General features: G+C 39.0%; 2 protein-coding genes across 4 annotated transcripts in view; both read left to right on the top strand.

Moving 5' to 3' along the window:
* Positions 1–808: 808 nt before the first annotated feature.
* LOC107585574 (ras-related protein Rab-2A) lies at positions 809–16605 on the top strand. Of its 2 annotated transcripts, XM_016272659.1 has the most exons (8): positions 809–1046; positions 4604–4675; positions 5039–5106; positions 11909–11991; positions 12127–12219; positions 13157–13268; positions 14155–14223; positions 15578–16605. In XM_016272659.1, the coding sequence occupies exons 1-8, from the start codon at positions 1001–1003 to the stop codon at positions 15671–15673; spliced, it is 639 nt and encodes a 212-aa protein (XP_016128145.1). In that variant the 5' UTR covers positions 809–1000; the 3' UTR covers positions 15674–16605. The 2 variants fall into 2 exon arrangements, with proteins under 2 accessions (XP_016128145.1, XP_016128137.1); XM_016272651.1 differs by lacking the exons at positions 809–1046; positions 4604–4675; positions 5039–5106 and adding exons at positions 6293–6440; positions 6804–6871.
* A 1292-nt stretch (positions 16606–17897) lies between these two features.
* The window catches only part of LOC107585562 (chromodomain-helicase-DNA-binding protein 7-like), a 64794-nt gene continuing 55245 nt past the window's right edge, over positions 17898–27446 (top strand). The window contains exon 1 of one of the 2 annotated variants that reach the window (XM_016272639.1): positions 17898–18168. The gene's annotated coding sequence lies outside the window, so the exon portion shown is untranslated. The remainder of the gene's footprint in view (positions 18169–27446) is intronic. The other variant, XM_016272632.1, reaches the window with a different exon arrangement.

Genomic DNA, 27446 nt, shown 5'->3' with positions numbered 1-27446 from the left:
TTCTAATTTGTTGAGATAGTGAATTGGTGGGTTTTTGTTAAACGTCATTCTAATTTATTGAGATGCACCTGTACTTCAGAGTAGGGACTAAAACAGTTCTATAAAAACCACCAGTGATGCAAGTGTACGCTGATTGGCCAAACGCATACAAAACACTTTTAATAATTTTATTAAAAAGCCGTGTAAAAATATTAACTCCACAAAAGTGAGGTTGCAGGGCTGGGTTTAAGTGGACTAAATAAATGAAGGAGTCCTGTATATGTCACCTGAGAGAAGTCTGTCATTTTCACTGGAATTATTGTTGCCTCGCCATACATACAGTTCGAGCCAGAGGTCTTTTTGTGTGGAGTCTGCATGCTCTATGACTATGCGCGTCAGTGTGGGTTTCCTTCACAATCCAAAGACACGCATCTTACGCAAATATCTATAACATGCAATTAGAAAATAAATGCATTTTTCATTTCATGCTGACTTTACTATAAATATACTACTATAACTAACTACTATACATCAATTCGTTTTTTAAACGGGAGAATCTTCAACTTTGCTGTTTCAAAGTTGTTAGGGATGCTCATTCCATAATGGACCCCCAGGAGACCCTCACTCACTTTCAAGTTATCACATCACTAAAGTCTGAAGTTTTGGAAGGATAAATATTCTCTTGTAAAGTGTCTAGAGAACATGACGTCTAAGGACATACTATCCCTCTGCCCTCTGGACGAACAGTCATGACCTGAATCTGATACACCGCGGTTAGGTGAGTGAACTTCCGGTGCAGTCCACAGCCTCCTCTGTTCTGCGTGCGTGGCGAAGGCGGGACGCGTGACGTAGCCCGGCTGGAGCTCGAGCTGTTTATTGTTCCTTCCCGTCGACGAGAGAAAAGGGCTGGCTTAGCGGAGGCATATATCACACACACACACACACACACTTTCCCTGCGGTTTTAGCTTCAAGGAGCCATTTTAGTAAGGCCAAGACAGGTTGATACAGGACCGGTTGGCCATGGCGTACGCGTATCTCTTCAAATACATCATAATCGGAGACACGGGTAAGCAGCGACCGTGAGTCTGTTATTTCCGCAGTGCTGGAGTCAATGACGTGGTTCAAGCAGAGGCGCGAGGGGTGGGAGGACCGACAGCATGTTTTTCTCTGCCTTTCTCTCCAGTTGCCTCATTAGCCTTAGTATTATAACATACGTTAAGTCGATTCCTAAGCGTGTGCTTCGTGTCACGGCAGCGGTGTGCGGCTGTAAGGCTGTCACGGTCTTTTGTTTTCGGCTGGGTGGGGGGAACTAGCAGGCAAGCTAACCGCTGCTTCACATCAGCTGTCTGCCTCAATAACAACAGCAGCATCTCCGCTTTCTATTAGCATTACGTGTAGAGCGAAAAGCAACATGCTGTGTACGTGTCAGTGCGTCTAGCCCAGCGTTCGCTTGCTTTTGCATGCATCTCTTTCTAGCCAAACTAAAGGCCACAACAGCCTGGCTAATGTTAGTTAGCCAACATCGCTAGCCGCTATTTACTCTTTTCTGAAAATGGCGTTGGCTCATCAGAGGATAAACACGTATAATGAGCAATGCCTATAAAATATATTTCTTTGTTTTATTACTCAAGTCTTCCATTGATCAATAAGGATCATACAATTTGTGTTTTGATGCTGGTAACCCCGTATAATTGTGGCCTGCTAGTGTTCTCACCAGATTTCTGTCACTTGTAGGCCTTTCCTCAAGAGATACGGCAACAGCAGAAAGATGTACTTCTGCCTTCAAAAGTGTTAATCTGTCGTCAAGTTCCGCACAGTTTTCTTTTTTACAGTGTTAATGTTTTGCTAGATGACAAACACATTAATATAATGCTAATGATGTTTAATGCCATCCAACTTTGTCTGTGATTTTGCGTCCAGTTCATTCCAGGTTACATCTTGGTTTTGATTTTGTATGTTTTCAGGCCCACTTTATATGAATTGTCTTTAACTACTACGTACTAACGTTAAAAATGAACCATTTGATACAGTGCATTTATTGTGCACAGACATGTTTTTATGTTGTACTTGTATTTAAAAAAACATTCAAGCTTAATTATATCTGTGAGTAATTTTTGTAATTACACTGTTGACACTACCAGTACACTTTAACACACCCTTAAACCAATCCATACCATAAAACCTCTTTCTCTCTCTGTAGATATTGACTTAAGTAGCCTACACTTAATATAAAGTAGGACTGGGACCTTTTTCCCCAAATAATGCATTTTTCTTCCCCCGCATATAATAATCTTAGGTTCAGTGTTTTTTTTTTTTACATTGGTAAGGACTCGATTCAACTGCAGGACCAATGTTGTATTGAGGATTTTGTTGCACTGAAGCCTACAGCATCAAAATCATCATAAGGAAGACTCTTTTGTTGGTGTACTTAAATGCATCTTGAAACTGGGGTCTTTTGTGTTGCAAATGTAACCTTTAACAAGCTTTTCATCGACAGAATAATAGGTAGGATTGCTTTGTTTACTGAGAAGCCTCTTTCCTGCCTCATGTGGAGACGTACTGTAGTGGTGGTGCATTTTTTCTCAAACTGAACCACGTTTTATATCCTTTTCTTTACAGAGTATGCTCAAAATGTGACTGCTAACATTGAGTTAAGGAATAGTTCACCCAGAAATTAAAATTCTGTTATTTACTCGCCCTCATGGCACTTCAAACCTCCATGACTTTCTTCTGTGGAACATAAAAGAAGATATTTAGGAAAATGTTGGTAACCAAACAGTTTTGGTGATCATTGACTTCTATCGTATGGACTAAAAACATAACGTCTCAAAATAACATCTTTTATGTTCCACAGAAGAATGTCAGTCATACAGATTTTGAACAACATGAGGGTGAGTAAATTACTAAATTTATGGCAAAATTACAGTTTTTTTTGAGTGGAGTATCCATTTAATCTTGACAACTATGCCTTAGTACAGGTTGTGCCATAACATCTGATGGTCAGTATGTTATGAAGCCACTGCATTTCAACATATTTTACCTAACTTGACACATCTAGAGTGATTGAGTTTCTTCCTTTTGTATCAGGCCTTGAACTGTGATCAAGTCAAAACCAACCATCATAAACTCTTCAATCCCTAATGCATTTCACAAAACGCTGAACAACAGTAAAATTGGGCTTGTGATCACTTTTTAGGCAGTTGTGGTTGTAAAAGTGATGTGTAAACAGGCTTGTGTATTTGCATGTTGCTCAACCCAGGTCAGATGATGCTCATCTGCAACTTGATCTAGCTGGTCATTACAAGGCATCGTGAGATTGCATCTAGCCTAGTCTGCGTTCATGCTTGAGGTGTAAGTTTGCAGTGTTAAAACTGGCACAAGGTGAGGTTTTACTGAATTTCTAGGACAGACCACATTTATATTTGTATTGATTCATTCAGCTGACAATTTTATTAATCAAATAAGTATATGTGATTGGTTCACAGATGCATCTATAAGTAGTGCTACTGTACAGTTAACTTGAGCACTAGTACATCTGTTTAAGTGCTGAACAGCAGAGAATGTTTTTTTTTTCTTAAAGTGGTGCATGCATAAATACAAACTTGGTTTAATTTGTTAAAAAACTAAAGCATCTCATCCCTATTAGTTTGATTTCAGTTGCTTGCCATGAACATATTGGCATAGATATAATACTAGATTGAAGCGACAACATCCAGCTGTTACCAGATAATTTGTATTGTCACAATTATTCACAAGAGACTATACACGATATTTTTTCCACGGTAGTTACTATATTGTTCAGTATGTTGAGTGTAGTCTGCACATTGTAATTTCATCATTGTTGTGTTGTCTCCATGCATCTCTCTTGTGAGCGCTCTTTGAATGCTGCTTGTTTGCTTCGCAACGGCTGTTGCTCATGGCAACGTCTCCTCCTAATGTCATAAGCATTTAACCTGTTTGCGTATCATGGCAGATCTTCTAATCTCATTTTGGGGGGGATGGGTTTTAGTTATGCCGGTAATATAAAATGTCTTGAACTGATGATTTTACTTAATTCAATTAACGTAGTTCATTAAATATGGAATCACATTCAAGGAGCAGGTAATATTTTGATAATAAGAAAAAAGTATACACAGAGAAAAAACAACTAATTGAATGTGAGATTTTATTTATTTTTTTGTTTGCTTTGTTTTTGATTAATATTACACACCGGAAATTAAATATGGGAGACATCTTTGTTTTTGCTATCAGTCCATCGTGTAATTGGTCTTCGATGCTGTATCAAACTCATCTGCCCTAATGTGTCTCCCTTAAATTTTTTGTCTGATATTGATCTCGGTGCATGAGTTATTTATTTTATTCTCATTCATTTTAGCAGTAATGATGAGATGGTTTTACAATGGCTTTAATTAAACCTTGTATGTTTATGCACATTGTTGGGAAGTAAGATGAGAGTGGAAGGCCTATTCTACTCTCAAAACAGAAATAAATAACCCTGTCACTTTTTACAATTGTTCAATTATAGCCTGAACAAATGGTTTTGATGTAATGGGATAGAGCAGATGTATAGGCCTGAGGCTAATTGTGGCTATTCACTTGTGACCCTCTGTGTTTGCTTTGCAGGTGTGGGGAAGTCGTGCCTATTATTACAGTTTACAGATAAGCGCTTTCAGCCAGTGCATGATCTCACTATCGGTAAGGCTCTTTTAACTCAACCACATATTCTCTCATTAATTAAAACAGCAGGAATGGGTCTCATTAGCACAGGAAGCAGACTGGTGCCAGTCTCCTTGAAGTGTTTTTGTAAGGAACCTTCTTTAAGCACATAATAGTGAAATTTGTGGTGTGGATGAACAGGCTCTATATTCTCCATGGGTAAATAAATGTATTCAAATTTATTTAAAGTTGGCATTTGATAACTGTATTGTCAAGTTTTATATCGCTAATGCTTTAAAATGAAAGATCTGATCAGTAGTGTTGATGTAAATCTGAGGTGATCAGTGCCCTGTGCTGTCGCGAAAGTCACGAATCAAGCTCTGCCTTCATTTGTCTCGACAGGTGTTGAATTTGGAGCACGAATGATCACTATAGATGGCAAACAGATAAAACTTCAGATCTGGGATACGGTAAGATTAAAATCGTCTGATTTCTTTGTGCACCTTATTTGTGTAGAAAATTATTTTACATTTTTGGTCTGCTGTTTTGATCTCTGTGTGGTAAGTCAGGTTGGTCAGCCCTTAGTAAATGATGTGAGTGTTACTATGGCTGATATATGAAATTGACACAGTAGAGACAGTGTTGTGGGAAAGTTTATTCCTGATTAGACAGATTTGGCCATGCAAAAATGCTAATGCAGCAATATGCCTGAGGGAGTTAATTTCTGCTGCCAGGTCGCTTTGAGCCTGTGAGTAATGACTCTAGAGACACAGAAAAATGATGCCATGACAATGCTGATTGGCACCAAAACAAAGTCCCATGCAGTTTACTAGTAACTATCATGAGCTCGGATGTCAAAGGCAGCAGACCAAGAGAAATTAACCAATTTCAACTTTCTAAGAGCCTTCCCAAAATTATCTGCTGTAAGTAAGCATAATGTGGAAAAGGATTTATTTCTTCAGAATCCACAGATACTTTTGGCTGTTAGTGGTGGAAGATGCTCTTTGTCGCAACGGCTGTTGCTCATGGCAACGTCTCCTCCTAATGTCATAAGCATTTAACCTGTTTGCGTATCATGGCAGATCTTCTAATCTCATTTTGGGGGGGATGGGTTTTAGTTATGCCGGTAATATAAAATGTCTTGAACTGATGATTTTACTTAATTCAATTAACGTAGTTCATTAAATATGGAATCACATTCAAGGAGCAGGTAATATTTTGATAATAAGAAAAAAGTATACACAGAGAAAAAACAACTAATTGAATGTGAGATTTTATTTATTTTTTTGTTTGCTTTGTTTTTGATTAATATTACACACCGGAAATTAAATATGGGAGACATCTTTGTTTTTGCTATCAGTCCATCGTGTAATTGGTCTTCGATGCTGTATCAAACTCATCTGCCCTAATGTGTCTCCCTTAAATTTTTTGTCTGATATTGATCTCGGTGCATGAGTTATTTATTTTATTCTCATTCATTTTAGCAGTAATGATGAGATGGTTTTACAATGGCTTTAATTAAACCTTGTATGTTTATGCACATTGTTGGGAAGTAAGATGAGAGTGGAAGGCCTATTCTACTCTCAAAACAGAAATAAATAACCCTGTCACTTTTTACAATTGTTCAATTATAGCCTGAACAAATGGTTTTGATGTAATGGGATAGAGCAGATGTATAGGCCTGAGGCTAATTGTGGCTATTCACTTGTGACCCTCTGTGTTTGCTTTGCAGGTGTGGGGAAGTCGTGCCTATTATTACAGTTTACAGATAAGCGCTTTCAGCCAGTGCATGATCTCACTATCGGTAAGGCTCTTTTAACTCAACCACATATTCTCTCATTAATTAAAACAGCAGGAATGGGTCTCATTAGCACAGGAAGCAGACTGGTGCCAGTCTCCTTGAAGTGTTTTTGTAAGGAACCTTCTTTAAGCACATAATAGTGAAATTTGTGGTGTGGATGAACAGGCTCTATATTCTCCATGGGTAAATAAATGTATTCAAATTTATTTAAAGTTGGCATTTGATAACTGTATTGTCAAGTTTTATATCGCTAATGCTTTAAAATGAAAGATCTGATCAGTAGTGTTGATGTAAATCTGAGGTGATCAGTGCCCTGTGCTGTCGCGAAAGTCACGAATCAAGCTCTGCCTTCATTTGTCTCGACAGGTGTTGAATTTGGAGCACGAATGATCACTATAGATGGCAAACAGATAAAACTTCAGATCTGGGATACGGTAAGATTAAAATCGTCTGATTTCTTTGTGCACCTTATTTGTGTAGAAAATTATTTTACATTTTTGGTCTGCTGTTTTGATCTCTGTGTGGTAAGTCAGGTTGGTCAGCCCTTAGTAAATGATGTGAGTGTTACTATGGCTGATATATGAAATTGACACAGTAGAGACAGTGTTGTGGGAAAGTTTATTCCTGATTAGACAGATTTGGCCATGCAAAAATGCTAATGCAGCAATATGCCTGAGGGAGTTAATTTCTGCTGCCAGGTCGCTTTGAGCCTGTGAGTAATGACTCTAGAGACACAGAAAAATGATGCCATGACAATGCTGATTGGCACCAAAACAAAGTCCCATGCAGTTTACTAGTAACTATCATGAGCTCGGATGTCAAAGGCAGCAGACCAAGAGAAATTAACCAATTTCAACTTTCTAAGAGCCTTCCCAAAATTATCTGCTATATAAGCATAATGTGGAAAAGGATTTATTTCTTCAGAATCCACAGATACTTTTGGCTGTTAGTGGTGGAAGATGCTCTTTGCAGCCAAATGGTATAGTAACAACTTTAACCAGCAGGGGTAACCCTGCATCCCTTGCTTCATCCACATGCTCTCTTTCTAAAGCCCTGACCTCCAAAGACATGTCAACAAACCTGATGTCATGTTCAAAATGATTTCCAGGAAGAAAATGTTTCTAACTGGTTCATTTTTATGCTGTGGGCTGCTCACCTGGGCCATTTCTTTACTGTTTAGAGCACCTGTGGCTAAGGCTGGGCGATATGGGCAAAAATTCATATCTCTGTATTTTTTGGCCGATTTGCGATTATACGGTATATATCTCTGTATTTTCGTTTTTGTATTTGTATTTTAAAAATCTGTATTTAATATATATTTATTTCACTTACCGGCCAATGTTGTCCAACAAAACGAAACATATTAAAGGCTATGAAAACAAATAAAGTGAATGTAACCGTGTAAGCCTTTATATTATGTGCAAAAAAGGGTTAAAATCACATTCCATTCTATCATCTAAAAACAAAAATAAGGCTTTTAAAGCAGAAGTTAAATTCACTAAACTAAAGATGAAAATAAATTAGAACAAAATTGATTACCCCATTACAGTCACTTTACAGTCAGTGCTATCATAAAAATGGACTTACTTGTATGTTTAAGATTCTACATGTCACATTTATTGTCCAACTACAAATATTTCAGCGAAATGTATATTTTAGTTAGAATTATTGCGCTCCTATTTAATTGAGCTCTGTCTGTTTGGCGCGGAGGTGCTCGTTCACTGAAGTCTAGCGGAGATGTTTCGCGGAGTATCCCAAAGCAGAAGGCTCATGCACTTCTGACAGACAAATGGAAATATTTCCATGGCTTTCTAACATTTACAGATGGAAAATATACCTGTGAAATGTAAGTTATGCATTCAGGAAGTCAGCACATCTCAAACACATTAAACGGCACAAGTAGCCTAGTGTCTATCAGTGACACATGCAGCCTTTCTGTCCGAGCATATGATGGGCCGAGCCGCTTAAACTGTCTTACCAGTTTTTAAAAGGCCTTAATATGAAGCTTGTCACATGTTTAGAACAAATTGGATTATGCACCTTCTCCGCAGCAGCTCAGTCTGTGTCCTCCGCTATATTTTCAGATGCGCTCGTATCAAACTACTGTATATCGATATAAACGGTATTGCCTCTCATCGAATCGCTTTTAAAGAAAATATCGATATATCGTACAAACTCGTTATACCGCCCAGCCCTACCTGTGGCTGACACAAGAACAGGTTTGATTTCTTAAGGCACCTCTTTCACTCATCTGTCTGGTAGTATGCTGATTTATGCTAGTGCTGCTATCGGGGGAAAAAATCACTACCTTTAACTACCAGCCAATACAGCAAGAAACCTAAACTGAAATAATCTCCTTTTCAGGAAAGTAGGTACACTTTTTTTCAAGTGTGTAAATGCTCTCTTTAATGTTTAGTCATGACTTTGTATATGTGCAGTACCGTTCAAAAACATTGGAGTCTGTAAGTCTCACATGTTCCCCAAGTCTGCATTTATTTAATCAAAACGGTATTATTGTAAAAAAAAAAAAAAAAAAAAAGGTAATATTGTTGCAATTTAGTAAAATAGCTGTTTTCTGTTTTAATATATTTTAAAGAGGTCATATGATGCGATTTAAATTTTTCCTTTCTCTTTGAAGTGCTACAAGCTCTTGGTGCATAAAGAAGATCTGTAAAGTCTCAAATCCAAAAGAGATATTCTTTATAAAAGTTAAGAGTCAGCCACACCTACCTAAAACGGCTCATTCTAACACGCCCCCACATGTCTACGTCACGATGTGGGAAGATTTGCATAACGCCGCTCAAATGTTCACGCAAAGAAAGAAGGCGTAACTTTTATTCTCGCTGTAGTATTGTTGCTGCCGCTGCCGCCGCCGCCATGTCGTGAAGACACTGTGTGTTTTGTTGTGAAAGCGAAACTACTTTATTTGGCCTTCCAAAAGAGGATGATGTCCACTTCGTCATGCCTGGAGCTGATCCGTGTTGGTCGCTGAGGAAAACGTCACCGTGGACGAAGCGGAGTCCAGCCCGGGATCGTCACATGTGGTTGCCGCAAGCCTGCACCGTTCTCTACCCCGCCCGCCACCGCTCACTCCAGCCACCGGCCTCCGCTCACTCTAGCTCGCCGTGTGTTTCGTTGTGAAAGCGAAACTACTTTGTTTGGCCTACCAAAAGAGGACACAACTAGAAATCAGTGGTTAAGTTGTATTTACAACACTGTTCCAGAACACTTCAACCCAAATATTCAGATGTGTGCAGCACATTTTATGGAGGACTGTTTCTTGATCCTGGTAGAGTAGACTACAATGCCGGCTGTTCTGACTCACAGACTGTAAGTAAGTTTTTTTATATTTAAAGAATTTTCCTCTGACGATTCAAACGGGAGTTTTGAGCAGTGTAGAGTAGGGCTTGTTGTTTGTCAATTCTCCGATCACAAATGCAGACATGGGTTTATGTTTACGCGGCGCAACGCATCACGTAAAAAGACTGTACAAGTCATTATAATCTGTAATTATGTCCCCACTGGATGCAACAAATGCCTCGTTTATAATGGGTTTTAATGTTTTTGTCTCGTCGCTCCGGCTGGACAGGGCATCACAATATGGTAAGGGGCGTAACGTCACACGCTTGAGGTATTCGGCCAATCACAATGCACTGGATAGCTGGCCAATCTGAGCACACCTTGCTCTTCAGACCGATGAGCTTTGTAAAAATCGACGCGTTTCAGAAAGGCGGGGCATAGAGGAGAAACAATAATGTACAGTATGTGGAAAATAATTTTAACCTTAAACTGCATAAACCCATTTCATTACACCAAATAAACAAAATAATGTTCTTTTTAACAGCATCATATGACCCCTTTAAAATGTACTTTATTCCTGTGATGGCCAAGCTGAATTTTCAGCAGGCATTATTCCAGTCCTCAGTGTCACATGATCTTCAGAAATCATTCTAATACGCTGCTTAAGAAACATAGTAACAAGCAGCTGTGCTGATATCTGAAGAATGTCATGATGCCTTTTTTTCAGAATTCTTTGATTAATAGAAAGTGTGAAAGAATAGCATTTATTTGAAATCGTAATCTTTTGTTACAAATTTCTTTTGTCACTTTTGATCAATTTAATAATTTCTTTATAAAATGCCTTATTGACTCCAAAGCTTTGAAAGGTTGTGTGTTTTCTTTCCTTTTTTGTTTTCTGTGATTACAGCTGCTGCTCTTCATAGGGAAAGACTTCAAATGAAATATTTCAGTGAATCATGTAGACATTCATTTCATTTCATGTCTTTCAAAATATGCCACCCTGCGAAAGTTTATTTTTATAAGCATTCCTTGTAACTGAGTATGTTTGTTTAAATGACAGTGCTTTTTAAAACATCTCAAATCGACATGGATAAGTGCTTTGCCAACATGTATAAATGTTTGTACAGTATAGCAGTCAATATTTGGACACATTCGAGAGCAGACTTGTTCAGTTCTCCTTGTATAAGAAATGTAGTTATGAATAATATCGATGAAAGATAATGTCCCAGCTGCACATAAACATTTTGGCCAGCAGAGGGAGACAACGTATGAATGATATTCAATCCATGCTATTGTGGTCATAGCATCAACGTTTGTTTTATACATCGAAATATCTTATTTTTCCTTTTGTACACTTATATACTCTTTTAAAAACGAATTAAGAGATGTACAACAGTTATTTATTTTTAACGACGTCTCTGTGCAAATGAAAAGAAGTCATGTTAAACATTAAATAAGATGTTTTCCTCTTTATAGGCAGTTTGCATGGGGGAGGCTATCTGAAGGAAATTCCAGAGTCGGGATAATTAGGGGTAATCATACAGTGGTTGTTCAGTGTGGTTTTGTTGCGATGATGTCATCTAGATGCTAGCGTGTCTTTAAATGCACCATAAATAATTTATTTCAAGGTTATTTCAACAAGCTGTGTGATAAAGCTAGAGAAGATGGGGGAGTGTTGGATGGAGTAACAGGAGAAATCTGCATGTCTGGCCTTCCTGTAACCTTTCACTCCAGCAGATGGCAGGCATAACGGTGTCATTCATCATTTATTCACAATGGGCTCCATTAACTCTAATGTTAACAGCTGCCCTGGGGGAATGGGTTATTGAATTCAAATACGTGATCCTGGCTTATTTGCCTGCTGTCAAAGGGGCTGGGTTCTTATATTGTAACACGCTGATGAACAGTGTCTGTGCACTGGGGGCCGGCGGATTGGACAGGCGTCACGCTCTGGAGAAGCATTGTGGGATGGAGAGTTGGTGGTGAGGAGACACTGTGATCTTTTAGAGCTGGAGTTCCTAGGGCAACAGCAGCCTGGAGGGACTGTGGTGAAGATGGTTTACGCACAGAGTGAAGGCGCAACATACCCAGTGGACATTGTTGGCACCTGATTGTTCCTCGTAAACTTGCTTTTACTAGTGGTGTTATCCCTGTGTCTGTGTGTGTTTCAGGCCGGACAGGAGTCCTTCCGCTCAATCACCAGGTCCTACTACAGAGGTGCAGCTGGGGCTCTGCTAGTTTATGACATCACAAGGTGAGACCGAACTCGTATGGCTCTCATATTTCTGTTCTGCTCCATTGTACTTCCGGTACTTCACTCTAAAGGTTGTTCACTGCTAGTTCATTATTGTTTTTTATTTAATTGTATGGATGTTTGTTATATTTGCAGAAGGGACACCTTTAACCACTTGACAACCTGGTTAGAAGATGCTCGTCAACATTCCAACTCTAACATGGTCATCATGCTCATCGGAAATAAAAGGTCTGTATACATTTTTATTTTAATATTTATATTATTATTGGTACTTATAGTCTATTATGTATTTATTTATCTAGTACATATAAATGGCCCATTTTATTTTTTGGCAAGTAACAGTTTAGTTGCAGCAAATGACATAAGAAAAATTAGAGTACAGAGCATTTCTAAAATGATCTAAACTCTGGTGTTTAATGCACCAGTTTACACCACATTCACTCAGTTTAGGTTTTCAATTTTAAATATATTTTCCATTGATATGGCTTTTTGAGCAGGCATGATTATTGGCTAATGCTCAATCTCAAATATTAATTTGGTCAAATATCAGCAGATTAATTTGCTTGGATGATATATTGGTAACTAATATGTAGGAAATGCTACACTACTATTCAAACATATGATGTCTGTGTATTTCTTTTTTGAATGAAATTAATACTTTTATTCATCAGTGACAAGTTAAATTGATCTAAAGTGGCAGTAAGGGCATTTATAATATAAAAAAAATATGCATTTAAAATAAATGCATCTCTTTCTATTCATCAAATGATCCTGAAAAAATAGATCACCATTTCCATAAAAATATGAAGCTGTTTTCAACATTGTTAATAATAAGAAATGTTTCTTGAAGACCAGATCAGCATATTAGAATGATTTGTGAAGTGTCACGTGACACTGAAGACTGGGGTAATAGCTGCTGAAAATTCAGCTTTGCCATGACTGCAAAAATTATAGTTTAAAGCATTAAAAAGGAAAGCAGTTATTTTAAATTGTAATAATGTTTCACAATAGTTTTGTTTTTACTGGATTCCTAATCAAATAAATGCAGCCTTTGTGAACGTAAGAGACTTTAAAAAATATAAATCTTACTTGGACCAAACTTTTGAATGGTAGTTCTTCACAGTCCGGTGTTATCTGAATTCAAATCAGATTTTTCTCATGGCAGTGATTTGGAGTCACGGAGAGAGGTGAAGAAAGAGGAAGGCGAGGCCTTTGCCAGAGAACACGGACTGATCTTCATGGAAACTTCTGCAAAGACTGCATCAAACGTAGAAGAGGTAAAACAGCACCTGTGTGGCTCAGAGGTCTTCAGTGTCGTGCCGTGATTTATGTTTGGCTTCTTGTGTGAAAACACATGCACATACATGCATATAGATAACACCCTAGGGACGCACAGACTCGGGAGAAAAACTTTAGGATCTCTGCGGTGGAAGCCAAGAAGCTAAAGCAGGGCTTAGAGCTGGCTTTAAAAGAATGGGGGTGTTAAATTGTGGAAGCCCCCCCCCCCCGCCATCCTCCCACTATAAGACGCCTCGATGATTAATTTGTCTCATTAGTGTCGTGTGAATTCTCCTGACCCTTCCCCCCACCCCTTTATGACGTTTCAATCTCCTATTTAAGGTTCATGCATATTCATAGATTCCCTGCCACACACACACACACATGCACAATTATGAGCACACACATCTGCGGCACTCACTCAGCCATCTCTTTCTCTCTCGGTGGTAATTGAGCCGCAGAGGACTGATGGCTCTGGAGAGCTGAGAGGCAGTTGCACCAAAAAAAGCAAAGCTGCTCTGTTAATTATGCTACAAAGTGCCAGTAGCTGGGCTTAACACTTTAAAGGTGAGCCGTGCACACGGCCATGTTTATTTTCTCTGGGTGACCAATGTGTGCTCCATTCCAATAATAATAGACAACATCACTTTCAGCCAGATGGGGGCACCAGCCATCAACTGTAGAAACTCTTGACTCTTTGAATATGTCAAGCTCCTCTAATTTATTCATGAATTATATTGATTCCAGTATGCTATTTTTTTGTGTCCAATATTGGCTGTGTTTTGCATTGGTCTCATTGAGGTTCTATTTGAGTTAATCAGCTTAAGCAGTTGAAGGATGGCATTTTAATCACAAGGATAACATATGGCTCTTTTTGCATTTCAGGCATTTATCAACACGGCCAAGGAAATTTATGAAAAGATCCAGGAGGGAGTCTTTGATATAAACAACGAGGTAACCCATATGACAAGGAAGCACATTCTTTGTTTGCTGTTACAAGTTAAAAATAATTGGGTCAAGAGGACTTCCTGTAGCATTACACTGAAATCCATTATGTATGGTTTGGTGGGTAGATTCTGAAACTTTCAGCACAGACTTGCTAGTTTCCCCATTTAATATACAGAGACAAAAAAGTAAACATTGTGGCTCTGCGACCAGCTTAACCAATGACGCGAATTCTTAGGTTGGACTATATGGTCATTCAAACTTTTTTTTAATTTAACTTATTCACAGTTTAGGTAATTATGCATGCAACTATTGCTGCTAATATGACAAACACGTCATTGTTTCATAAAAAAATACATTTAATAAAAGAGTAAAATCATATACTAGAGTCTCTCATTGGATGGTTGATACCCACTGTGGTAATGTTTTCCCACAATAGCCACATTGTTGTCCTCAAATCTATGCAAATTCCGATGTAATAGCCAATAGAGCATATCTGTTATTATTATACTGGTTTGCATGTGATTGCAGGCATTGTAACAGCCTCTACAATGTTCAGAAATGTAATGGTAGTGAATACTTATACAATTATAAATGCATGTACAACTGAAGTGAGAGGAAGGAGCAGGATGATGACTTACCAGGAACGCAGATTTACTCCAGGGAAAGCTCCACACAAGCCCTCCGGCCCTTCGGTTTCTCTCTATTGGCTGGTAGCCAACACATAAATTCCTCACATCTTGTAACTTACAGCCAGTTTGATGGAGGTGAGCCCACTGCAGCTATTTTACTGCAGTAGTAGGAAAAGTTTATTTTTTTTAGTTTTTTTTTTTGTTTGTTTTTTTGTTTTTTAAGTTTAGGCACAGAGTCCAAACCGCATCAGCTGATAGAGAGCCTGGCCAGGAACCTCGAGGCTCACATGTGAGCTCACCCCAGATCACTATAAATCAGATTTGGCGCAATGTAGTTTCCTGAGAACGTTACAAAAGCACAGCCTCGCTACGGCGTGTCGGTTTTGAACGCAAGCCCGCTTAAGGGAAAAGTTGGCACGGAGATACCTTTGTGTGATGAATGAAAGTGCCACCAGCTTGGGTGTGTGTGTTTTTAAAGCTCTGGCAGGTTTCCCTGCGTCTCTTGTGTTACCGCTGGAATAACACTCCAGAGGTTCTCCCGCCTCAGTGCTGACAAAAGCGGCCCACTAATTCAGGCCTACAGGGGCTGGTATTTTCTACATAATACAGCGTTATGTGACGGTACTAAATCACCATCATTTCACATGAGCTCTTTTAACTTTTGTGAGGTCTTGTCATCTGAAATGGAAATGAGGGTTTAAGTGTTTTACGGGTTTTATTTGTGTTCGCAGGCTAACGGCATCAAGATTGGACCGCAGCATGCTGCCACCAACTCCACGATGGGCGGCAGTCAGGGAGGACAGCAAGCCGGAGGGGGCTGTTGCTGAGCACTACCCTTTACCCTCCAGTCACTTCCACGTCCCCCTCTGCCCCTTACGTTTCTACTGGACTGGTCGGACTCACTAACATTTTCTTAACCTCCCACAGCCCAGGCCCCGGATTCAAATCATATGTTAGATGGCTGTCCAAAACGATACAACAAAAAAATATTTATAAAGTCCAGGTCCTCTTCAAACCTCCTGACAAACTCCTGAAGCCTGTTTGGGCTACAGCAGACATTATATGGTTACTAGTAAAGAAAAAGACAGGAGCTTTGGAGTTATTATGGTAAATATATTCATGTTTGTTTCTCAGCAAGTTGTCTTTTTTTGTTTTGTTTTGCCCATTTGACTTCAAGCTGAACTGTATTAAACACTACAAATTCATCTATAGTATTTTAATCAGTTTATGTGGGTGAATTCATTGAAAACTGTGGTAAACCCTGAAGTCAAAATAAAAGGAACGTAGAGCTGGTCTAAAAAAGGAACCGCTGTTATCAAAGTGAAGAAGTTAAAAGAAGAAAAAAGCAGGACTGTTTTAAATCTGTATTTATCATTCACATTCTGTATATATAGTTATCATTTCTTGCTTTGGTGTATGTTGACCGAGCTAGAATTCTGTACTGAATTTGCTTAAATTCTATACTGTATGTATAGAGCTTGAAACTGCAGCAGTATTGCGATATTTCCAAAAACGCTTTGACACCATTTTAAGGTAATATTTTACTTCATTTATTTTAGTTTGGTCCTGCCATCTGCCTTGACTCCTCGTATCCGTGCCCCCAATCCTCCTCACTGTAAAGAAACTCTGGCTCTATATTCCTATTTTAATGCCAAATTTGTGTTTACCTGTGTTCTAAAATCATGGCTCCAGATATGGATCACATCTCCAGAACTAGATCTGCTGTTTGCCTTAAAAGATTTTGGGACTTCAAAAAAAATAAATAACACATTCATGTTACACAGGATCATTTCAGTAATTACGTGCAATTATATATTGCATATGATAACGCTAGACTCACTTATCCATTAGACAGACACTCACGCATACATGCCTATACCTATATATCCATACAAGTCGTCACATATGCATGCATTTGTATGCATATAAATATATCTATTTTTTTTTCCTCTCTTCAAATTTAATTTTCTCCAATGCAGTCCGCTGTGTAAAGTCAGTGCAGATCCACATTAATTTAGGTGTCTGAGTGATCGTGTAAAGACTTGCTTTCTCTTGGCACTATGTTGTTAATAGATATATGGTGAACATCTTGTCTGTTGTGAATGGGGTGTGATAAAGCCAAACCTGGAGTAACTTTGTGACCCTCGACTTTATTTGCTGTTCTCAAATTAAATGCTACCACGTAAAAAAAATATAATAAAACCTTCTAAACTCAGTTTGCTTGTGTAGTTTTTTCTTTTCTTTTTTTTTGTGCGACGGGGCTAGCTTTGTAGTGGGTTGCATACGACAAAAAAATGTCCGATAAAATATATATTTGCTGTTTTCTTTCTATTCATGTTTATTTTTTTAGCAAACAAAATTAGTTGAAGTGAAATCATCGGATAATGCAACTTATAACCGCAACTTATAACAACAAAGCATTGTCTATAATGGCGCCAGAGGAATGCAACCACCCAAATGTGTTTACGTGCATATAGGTCTGACGTAAAGATCAAGGGCAGGCCTGAACATCCGGGGTACCGCCGCCAACAGGGATTGGCTGGTTCTCGAGACAGGTAAATTCCGCTTGTATGTGTATAGCTTGGTTGCGTATAACTGTTCTAATAATTGTAAAGTTGTGAATGGAAAAGCAACCACAGCATATTAATTGTCTTGTTTAGTTCTACTTTTAACTGATAAAGAAAAATGATTCACAGAAGGCCAGTAAAAACCATTTAAATACTATGTGCACACATTTGTTTACATATAAAACAGCTGTATAGTTTCTCAGTCAGCCCACAAACATGTTTTAAAACTTAAAACACAAAATCAGAAATCAAGGTTTTATAATTACACAATGTTCTTTATTATGTTAGATAAAACATAAACGTTATAAAGTTTCAAAAACTCGAAATACTGAATGAAAATATTAAGGAATTTGTCCACGCAAGACTGCATTATCGAAACAATACGTTTCACAAAAATGTTCATAAAGACCTGGAAAGTAAAAGAAAAAAAAGCACTTGCGTCACAGCCCGGCGAGGTCACTCACGCGCACGCATGTTTATCCAGCAAGTCATGCACGCGCCCCCTGTCTGTGGAAGGTGAGCGAGCGCGAGAGTCTAGAGGAGAGGACGCGAGCCTGGATCGATCGGATTAAACTCGAATTGAGTGAAATTAACACAAAGGAGAGAAGCAGAGTCGGCGAGGACGGGACGCTCAGACGCTGACTTCACCGAAAGAATTTGAATTTCGACAGTTATTCGCGTATTTAAACGGATTTTCGGGTTATAAGAAGAGGAGTTAATTGGTGAAAACCCTAAACTGACCCGCGTTGAGTAGGGTAAGGAATCGCCTTTCTTTCTAACGATACAATATGAATCCACCAACTTTGTCAGTCGTACACAAACTTATTAGTTGGTTTCAAACGTTTTTACCATTGTTGTACAAATATACCCGTACTTTCATTGTGAGAAAAATGTTTTTGAGCGTACATTTAACTTGTTTTCTACCACTGTGGTACCCGCGGTATAAACAGTGTTTTAAAACGGCGAAAAGTAGTTTTAATCCAAACCTTAACAGGGAAAACAGAAACCGTACGCTAGTTTCCCCGTTTCTTTGTATTTTAACTTGTCGAAGAATCTCAAAGTAGCTCGCGCACATGCTAACATTAGCTCGTTTAGCTCACGCGCACTGCATTGTATAAAGCCGCACGGACCCCTATAGGAGTGGAAGCGAGAAATATGCTAGTTAAATTGCGTACAAGCAATTCATTCCCTTCAAGGTCTAAAACAACGCGTATATTCTTTATATCCTTCACGAATTGCTAAAACTCATTTTTTTCAAAATCACATAAAGTGAGCGTTCGTTAGCAAGCTAATTGTTGAGACACGAGGTGGTTTGAACGTAGAGGTGAATCATTGGCCGAGCTGAATGAGGGAGATCCCCGACCCCTAGTATCAACAATTTCACTCAAAAATAGTTTTCAAGCGCACAAAACTGCACGTGAGGATAGCATCAAAGTTGCTGTGCTTGAGTCTTTCGCTTGTGACACTGGATGAGGCTCGAAATGGTATGTGGAAACAGAAAAGCGAGTCGGAAAGTGCGCTCGTCCGAAGGACAATATAGATACCGAGGAAGGTTGCTTGAGGCCAGATGGTCATTCCCTCGTTTTCTTTATTTATTCGTTTATATGAGGTACAGCTCGGATGTGTTTTACTATGAACAATTCATAGATGTGGCTTGTTTTCTGGGCTGGGGAATGTTGTAATTTGTGTCGTTTGCTCGGCTGTGAGAAGTGCGCTGGAGAGGCAGGCGTGCGCGGAGGTAATGAGCTGCTTGGAAGTGGCCGATCTGCTGTAGGAGACGGACAGCGTCGACTTCATTGTCTCACAACAAGCTAACTAGCTAGCTGGACACAACTCATCTCACATTTCTTTTGTCCCCTTTGCCCCTCAACAGGTAGACGGGTTTTAAAGGGAGGGAGGATCGGACGACACTTTATTTGAGGGGAACTGAAAAAAATGCACCGGGTTTATTATTGGACGAGTTTCCGTGTTTTCAAAAGTTTTCGTTTTTGTTTATCTCGTACTATGCGCGAAGTCGAACAGGTATTAGTATCTAACCTTTATATTAAACCTCACACGAAACTTGGAAAAGCACCTGCTACGTTTACAACATTGTGAATCTAGGCAGATAAAGCTGTAGTGTTTTTGATGCCCTTTTAACGCGCATCCGCATTTTGTCGTTTAAATTAACTCTATTCAAACATTTAGCTTTTATAAAGTTATTTAAAACACGATTTCAACTAACAATCTAACAAAGAGTCGTTTGAAGATGGTATCGTCGTTGTCTCGCTGCCTCAAGTCTTTAACCTAAGATGGCAGCTTTTAATGTGTGTCTGTCCACTCTGAGCAGATATGAAGCCGGTATGGCGGAGCAGATGTGAGACTGCTTTGTAGTCGCTTTAGGCTTTTCATCTCGCTTGCCTTTTCTTGTGGTTGCCGGGGCTTGTTCACTAGTTGCATCAAATCGAAAAGTCAAGTGCCGGTTCCTCTTTTGTCCTCAGAGAAAAGTTTGAATCCAACATGTTGTTCCAGTACACATTTCGTATCTAGTGCAAAGTCGCTTACAACGCATAACTTCACCCTTATCAAAATACTGGAGTGATTTCAGAGAAAACATGATTTGCGTGAGTTACATAAGCTTCAGAATTGCAGTTCATGTTCAGAGAAATTCTAATCGATTTAGTATATTTAACTTTTTATTGAACTAACGGGATAGCAACTTGGTTCTCGTAACCAATTTTTTAGCACTTTAAGCTAGTGATCAGGGGGTGTTTTCATCTTGTTGTATTGATGTCTCAGCCAAATGTAACTTTTTTGTGTGTGTTTTGTGCTTTAAATATAAAATTGTAGTTTTGTGACAATGCAAGTATGATGGCATATTTTGCTGAATGTAGTTTATAATCATTTCAGTTCATTGCCTAAAATATTCATACAAGATCCAGGTTCTCAAACTCATGTTAATGATAAATAGTGTTGTTTTGGTAGTGGTGTGCTTTACCTGGGCCTTTAGACACCTTAACGCTACAGCTTTAAACCAATTGAAATATCTGTGGATTCATATCCTTAGTATGTGCCTGAATGAAACTTCGAAAAAGTCTCTTGTGGGTCTTGATGCAGTGAACATGGAAATCGACCCCATAGTTGTACGTAGCACAAAAACGAGTATAGATAAAATACATTTTATATTTAACGATTTCAAATTAGTGCAAATCGTCCTGGTGCTAACTAACCAATGACTGGCTGTGACAAATCTGGAGGACCGCGTAAGATGTGGGTCAGGCACCCTCTGCATTGACATGTGCGCACAAACACTGGTATTGGACAGCGCTTTCAAGGCTGGTATTTCAGTTATCTGACAACATGCTTTCAATATACACCAGGAACTGCACCACTGTGTGCAGGCCCTGTCCCTCCAACCCCTCCTCTCTAGCCGTGGGTTAGCAGGAGGGCTGCAGTGGCCTGTTGTGCTGCAAAACAAGCAGGCTTTTTTTTCCCTTCCCGCTGACCATCCCCCTCTTCCCTGCCACACAGAAGATGGAGGAACAGTTTCAGATGAATAGCTTGGAATGGATGAGTCTTCTAATATTCAAATGAGAGCTGCTGGACTTTAATGGCTGAAGCTGTTTCTCATTGAGTTTAGATATTTAAGTTTTCTAAATTTAGGGACTTGCTGCACACGATTCTCTAAGAGAATACCTAATTTTTTCCCTAAAGTTTTTATAAACTTTTTTTTTTATGGGCAGAAAAAAAGTGGTGGAAATTATGTAAAAAATAATCATAAATCTACACTCTACCATTTGAGCTTCTCTGTCAGTATTTTATCAGACCTTTCAAAATATCTATAGATGCTTTCATAATCACATCCGCTGTTAATATTGGCGTGCATGCAATTCATGCACGTTTTTGTGCCATTTCCCCTTTTTTTTTCTTTTTTTTTCCAAACAAAGCAACCTTTTTCCACACCCCTCCTCTCTAGCCGTGGGTTAGCAGGAGGGCTGCAGTGGCCTGTTGTGCTGCAAAACAAGCAGGCTTTTTTTTCCCTTCCCGCTGACCATCCCCCTCTTCCCTGCCACACAGAAGATGGAGGAACAGTTTCAGATGAATAGCTTGGAATGGATGAGTCTTCTAATATTCAAATGAGAGCTGCTGGACTTTAATGGCTGAAGCTGTTTCTCATTGAGTTTAGATATTTAAGTTTTCTAAATTTAGGGACTTGCTGCACACGATTCTCTAAGAGAATACCTAATTTTTTCCCTAAAGTTTTTATAAACTTTTTTTTTTTATGGGCAGAAAAAAAGTGGTGGAAATTATGTAAAAAAATAATCATAAATCTACACTCTACCATTTGAGCTTCTCTGTCAGTATTTTATCAGACCTTTCAAAATATCTATAGATGCTTTCATAATCACATCCGCTGTTAATATTGGCGTGCATGCAATTCATGCACGTTTTTGTGCCATTTCCCCTTTTTTTTTCTTTTTTTTTCCAAACAAAGCAACCTTTTTCCACACACAACAACTTGCTGCTTAAAGCTACATTCTCTGAATCCTCCGGCTTTTTGGTAGCAGATTTAATGTAGTAATTCTCTTCAGGTCACTTCTATGTCCCATGTGGCTACAGGCAGTCATAAGAGCCTCACGATATACAACCTTAAAATCATCAAATTGAGGTTTACACACTAATGTTTACATGACGACTTATGAGATCAAATTATTATTATTTTTTTTCTCTTCACCTAGAAGGCTATTGCATTAGTATATTTCAGTCTGTATCCCCAATGTGAAATGAATACTTTTTCAAGTATACAAAGTTTATTTTATTTTAATTTTTTTAAAGAAGTGTTATACTCTCCAAGATTGCATTTATTTGATGAAAATACAGTAAAATCATGTTGATTTGGTGCCTGAGAAACTTTCCTCAATGTTAAAAACTTAATATTTTATGAAAGTATGTATTTTTTTCAGGATTCTTTTAAATAGAAAGTTTAAAAGAATGTTTAAGCATTTATTTGAAGTAGCAATCTTTTGTAACATCATAAATGTCTTTCTAACTGTCGGTTTGATCATTTAATGCAAACTTGTTGAATAAAAGTGTTCAATTCAACGTATCACCTTCAGGAAATAGATCTAGTTAAGCTTCCTCAGTATTATGCCCGTGTCATGGTTGTGATGATTGTGCTTTAAAGCCTTTAACTGTCTTCTGCTAGAGGAACAGTGAAGCTTCATGACTTCTTGCCCCAGCTGACCCACCTGCAGGTCCTCAGCTGGTACGCAGACAAGTGCCGGAGGCAGACTGGGTGACAGCAGGTCTGAAAGTGAAGGTCAAAGTGCTCTCTTCCTCTTTTTTTTTTTTTTTTTTCCCAAATCCGCCATCTCTGAGTGTCCGTGACTTTTAGCTAGGGATGGGTATCGTTAAGGTTTTAATGGTATTACTACTCTTACCGATACTACTTATCGATTCAGTACTTTAACCGTATTCTTATCGGTACCAGTGCTGTAATTTTTCCATGAAGTTCTACTAACATTACTGTTCAGGTAAGTAATAGCCGACAAAAGAAATCTAAAAGCAATCAAATGTAAATTAACACTGCATAGTTTTGAGTATGTATTGATAGATTAAAGCTATAGCGTTATTCAGATTAAGAGCAGATTTGCATTTTGATGGCCCAAGCGCCGGTCTGTCACTTTAAGACTATTGAAACATCGGATTTTCTCCCAACTGTTCCCCTCCCCTTAAGACATAAACTGTGTTTAAGTAAATACTCTCCAAGCCGGCCATTTTGACATTTGTGTGTATTTGATCGATTGGACATGCGCCCGAAGCTCAAAGTGTAATTTGTTTGTCCGTTTTGGAGCGTGCTGCACGCATACATTTCAGCCTGAGGAACAGCGTCTCTTGTGCGGATTGTGCTTTCAACATTTTATCAAACATGTCCAGCAATTTGGCAACAGTAAAGACGCATCTTACAACAATCACCGATTGAGCTGATTCTGACGTTAAGTTTGGGTTTTAGGGTGGAACAAATGTGCACCGCTGTGAAGGGAAAGTTGCGCAATACGAAACACAGCTAGTTTTTAATAGCTTTACCTCATGTCTTCTTTTGTATAATCCTTAGAAGCCAAAATCGAAATAAAAAAATAAAATTAGCTTAATAAAACAGCCTCAGGCCTAAAGTGTAAGCAAAAAAAAAAAATAGCAATAAAAAACAGCCTCGGGCCTAAAGTAAGCACAGATGTTTGAATGTTTAGTTCTCTTCTATCATAATTAAACAGGGCTTTCATGTTGCGTGTGCTGAAGCTCCTCCGCGTGGGCGCGATCTCGTTTCTGAATTGCGAATAGCAAAAATACAATATAGACAAATGTTTGTAAAACAGCTGGCGACTCTGGTGAGAGAATTTGCAAGATAATGTATATATAGCAATAATAAATGTGTGTTTTATTAATTTCTCCAGTACCGATAGCTGAACGGTTAACGTCAGAGCTTATCGATACTCCGGTCTTTCATAATTTAGCCCCGGGACTGATTAAATACCGGGTTTCGGTACCCATCCCTACTTTTAGCGCACGCAATCTCTTGTTTTTTTCCGTGCCACTGAAATTCTGCAGTCTAACCAGTCCTTCTAAAGGAACCGCTTAAATTTGGGGTGAAATGAGTGTTGCGTTACGTCATAGCATGCACAGAGAAACACACAACTTTCCCTGGGCAATAGTTTTTAACCCTGTATGGGTGAGCTTGCACGACACGGCAAGAAAGAAAAAAACTCATCCGTTTAATTACAGCAGCATTGTGTAAAAGCACCAGTTCACGCAAATAGAACCGCTCTACGGCCCTAACCCCCGCTCGCTCTCCAGCTACCCACCCGTCGCATCCTGTGTCACCCTCACACTGTCTTTGTGCTCAGTTACTTGCCACAGATACACCCCCTTCAAACCCCCGCCCATGCATATAATGTGGAGTAGCACAGATATAAATTATGCCCAGCTGCAGTTAGAGCTTCTAGTGGGGGTTGTTGAAGAGGGGAATTAAATAAAAGGAATGCTGCTGGAGAGCATTTGTGCAAGGAGCTTGTTTTGAGGGCAGCCCCTCCTTTTTGCTATGATGCACACCTAGTGTATGTTAAGCTTAAGCCCAAGAGACAAACCACAGGTGGCCATAGACCTGCCCTCTCTTAACAGGGTTTTAAAACTCCCTGTGAAATGGGAAAATTGGGGAGGTAGGATTGGTTAATCAGTGACTTGCTTGCCGAGTGCATTAAAGAGACTGTCGGTGTTAATGACTGCAATCACACGCACTTGGTGGGCCTTTCCTCCCCCACTTTTTTTTTTTCCTCTCCCTCTCTGTGCTGGTATCACTGTGCATTGCTCTTTTGGCAAGGCCACGTTGGTTAGTTTGGTTTCAGGAAAAAAACAATGCGGGTTGGTGCTCTGACACAGATGGCTGAAAACCGGCTCAGACTGCTTTTATGTTTATCGCTCTTGTCAAAAGAAGATTGTTGAATGATGAATGAATGATAGTGTGAACTTGTTCACCTTTATAAACGTGAGTTTGCATTTCAGAGATGTTTTGTTTTACCCTTTACAATTAGCAAACTAACTTTTTTGTTGCTTTCATTTAACCAGATCTCCAATATATGATTCTATATTGAGACTCTAGTGACCTTCAGTGTAACGTTCTTGCAAGATGGAAAGGATGTCAGTGTGACCTATAATGTTAATCAAATATGTATTCGTAGTATAAGGTTTTATCACACATTAAGGCCGGTTTTGTTTTTCCCATGAATACCACATGCTCTATTTTTTGTATGAGAGTCGACAACCTCAGTGAGCAACTCGTAGCCAATGTGACATCAGATAATCAGTTAACAGTGTGACTGATTGGCTTTCTCACATATTGTGTAACTTAACTGTTATGAAACTGATATTGAAAAAGATAGTGAGTTGCATGAATCCCTTCCATTCGCACGTAGCCGGCAAGAGAAGTCTAAACGATACTAGTTTAGAAGTGTATTCATCTTGTGTACCTCTTGCAGGGCATTTTGATCCCCAATGAGACCTTTTTCATGTTCTTATGGTCTCAGTAATTTCATTTGCATGCAAGTTTAAGTCAGTAAACCGTATCTTGTATCTTAAAAAGTGAATGCTCGAGTCCATCTGAAACCTCTCAAACCAAGATAATGTCATTGTAGCATTTTGACTAAACTTTGTCCAGTATGCATGCACATTAATTAGACTACAGTTACTTCATTGTACACGGACTACTTCGCTGTATGCTTGCTCGGAGACAGAGGTGTAAATAGTAGGGATGCACCGAATGTTCGGCAACTGAAATTATTTGGCCTAAAATAGCAAAAACGGCTCTTTCGGTGTTAGGCCGAATAAGCGAAAAGACCACATAAAATGTACTGAACAATGACGTGACACGATCAAATAGAGGCACGTACTAATGCAGCAAACATGTCAGCAGTGTGGAAACATTTGAAGCTGTCCGAGAAAGATGCAAAAATCATTACAAGCACCGACAGCAAGAGACAGTTTAGTACTGCATCGCATGTCTTCGATGAGGAGAGGAAGGGTGGTTGTTGCTGGTTACTGTATGATGATTGAAATCACGAAATGCCCTTAAAGGGGTCATATGATGTTGCTATAAAGAACTTTATTTGGTGTAATGAAATGTTTATGCGGTTTAAGGTTCCAAAAACACATTATTTTCCACATACTGTACATTATTGTTTCTCCTCTATGTCCCGCCTTTCTGAAACGAATCGATTTTTACAAAGCTCATCGGTCTGAAAAGCGAGGTGTGCTCTGATTGGCCAGCTATCCAGTGAGTTGTGATTGGCCGAATACCTCAAGCATGTGATGGAAATGTTACGCCTTTCACCATACTGTGATGCCCTGTCAGACTGGAGCGACGAGACAAAAACATTAAAACCCATTGTAAACGAGGCATTTGTTGCATCCAGTGGGGACGGATTATAATGACTTATACTGTCTTTTTACGCGTTGCGCCACGTAAACACAAAACCATGTCTGCATTTGTGTCTGCAACCGTCTACGGACACCTTGGCAATTGAATCGCCATTGGCTAGTAAAAAATGTTTTACTCACCACGCCAGACTGAAATACTATACTATATATTAGGGCTGTGCAATATATTGAAATATCGCAAATGTACATATCGCAATATGCATATTGCTACAGCTTGCAATATTTGGGGCCATGAACAAAAGACAAAGAGAAAATCACTCACTGCTCTTACCTAAATAACTTTTGTAGCTTAAATAAGAATCAGTGCATACTGAAATCAAAGAGTAAATAATAAGCAGTGTTTTATTTTCTTTTTATTATTCAGTTCCTAAACTCCTGTTAGGATCTATCTATCTATCACAAGATAGTTATAGAAGTTCACAAAACTGACTCCGCAACAGCGGAGTAAAACCGTTTCATCTGCGCATGTGGCACTTTAAGGAACTCAATGGAACTCTTTTTGGAGACTTTATTTTGACAGTAAAATTCAACAAAGAATGTTGTTTACATGTAGGAGAACGGAGGTGCGCTCACTCTATTGGTTAGTAAGACTGCTACTCAAGGCTGGCAGTCATGCATATGCTCTGGAACGGAGTAATATCGCGTCCATATCGCAGGCTTTGCGATTAGGAAATAGCAACATCTCAAATCGCGATTTCGATTAATCGTACAGCCCTACCCACAACCCTCTACGGACACCTTGGCAATTGAATCGCCATTGGCTAGTAAATGTTTACTCGCCAGACTGAAATACTATACTATACTAGATGTGTATGTGTATATATGTATGTGGGGCTGGTGCTTTTTTTGGTCATTCAGTGTTCCTGTAAAAAAATAAAGAACAACAATACTGATAATATATAATTATATGATTTCTACTAAGAACAATATAAAAATGCACTACGGATTAATGAGCTACTGGATTCATGAATATTAATCAGGTTGTGTGCGTTTGCTCGAACGGATTCGCTGAAATCAAAACGAGGACGATAATAGGTGAGCACCAGCCAATGAGATTGTCGTTTGC

This window comes from Sinocyclocheilus grahami, unplaced genomic scaffold (assembly GCF_001515645.1).
Source record: "Sinocyclocheilus grahami isolate Dianchi unplaced genomic scaffold, SAMN03320097.WGS_v1.1 scaffold5.1, whole genome shotgun sequence".
NCBI lineage: Eukaryota > Metazoa > Chordata > Actinopteri > Cypriniformes > Cyprinidae > Sinocyclocheilus > Sinocyclocheilus grahami.
Note: the sequence above shows the minus strand (reverse complement) of the source record. Positions and strands in the feature narration are given on the sequence as shown.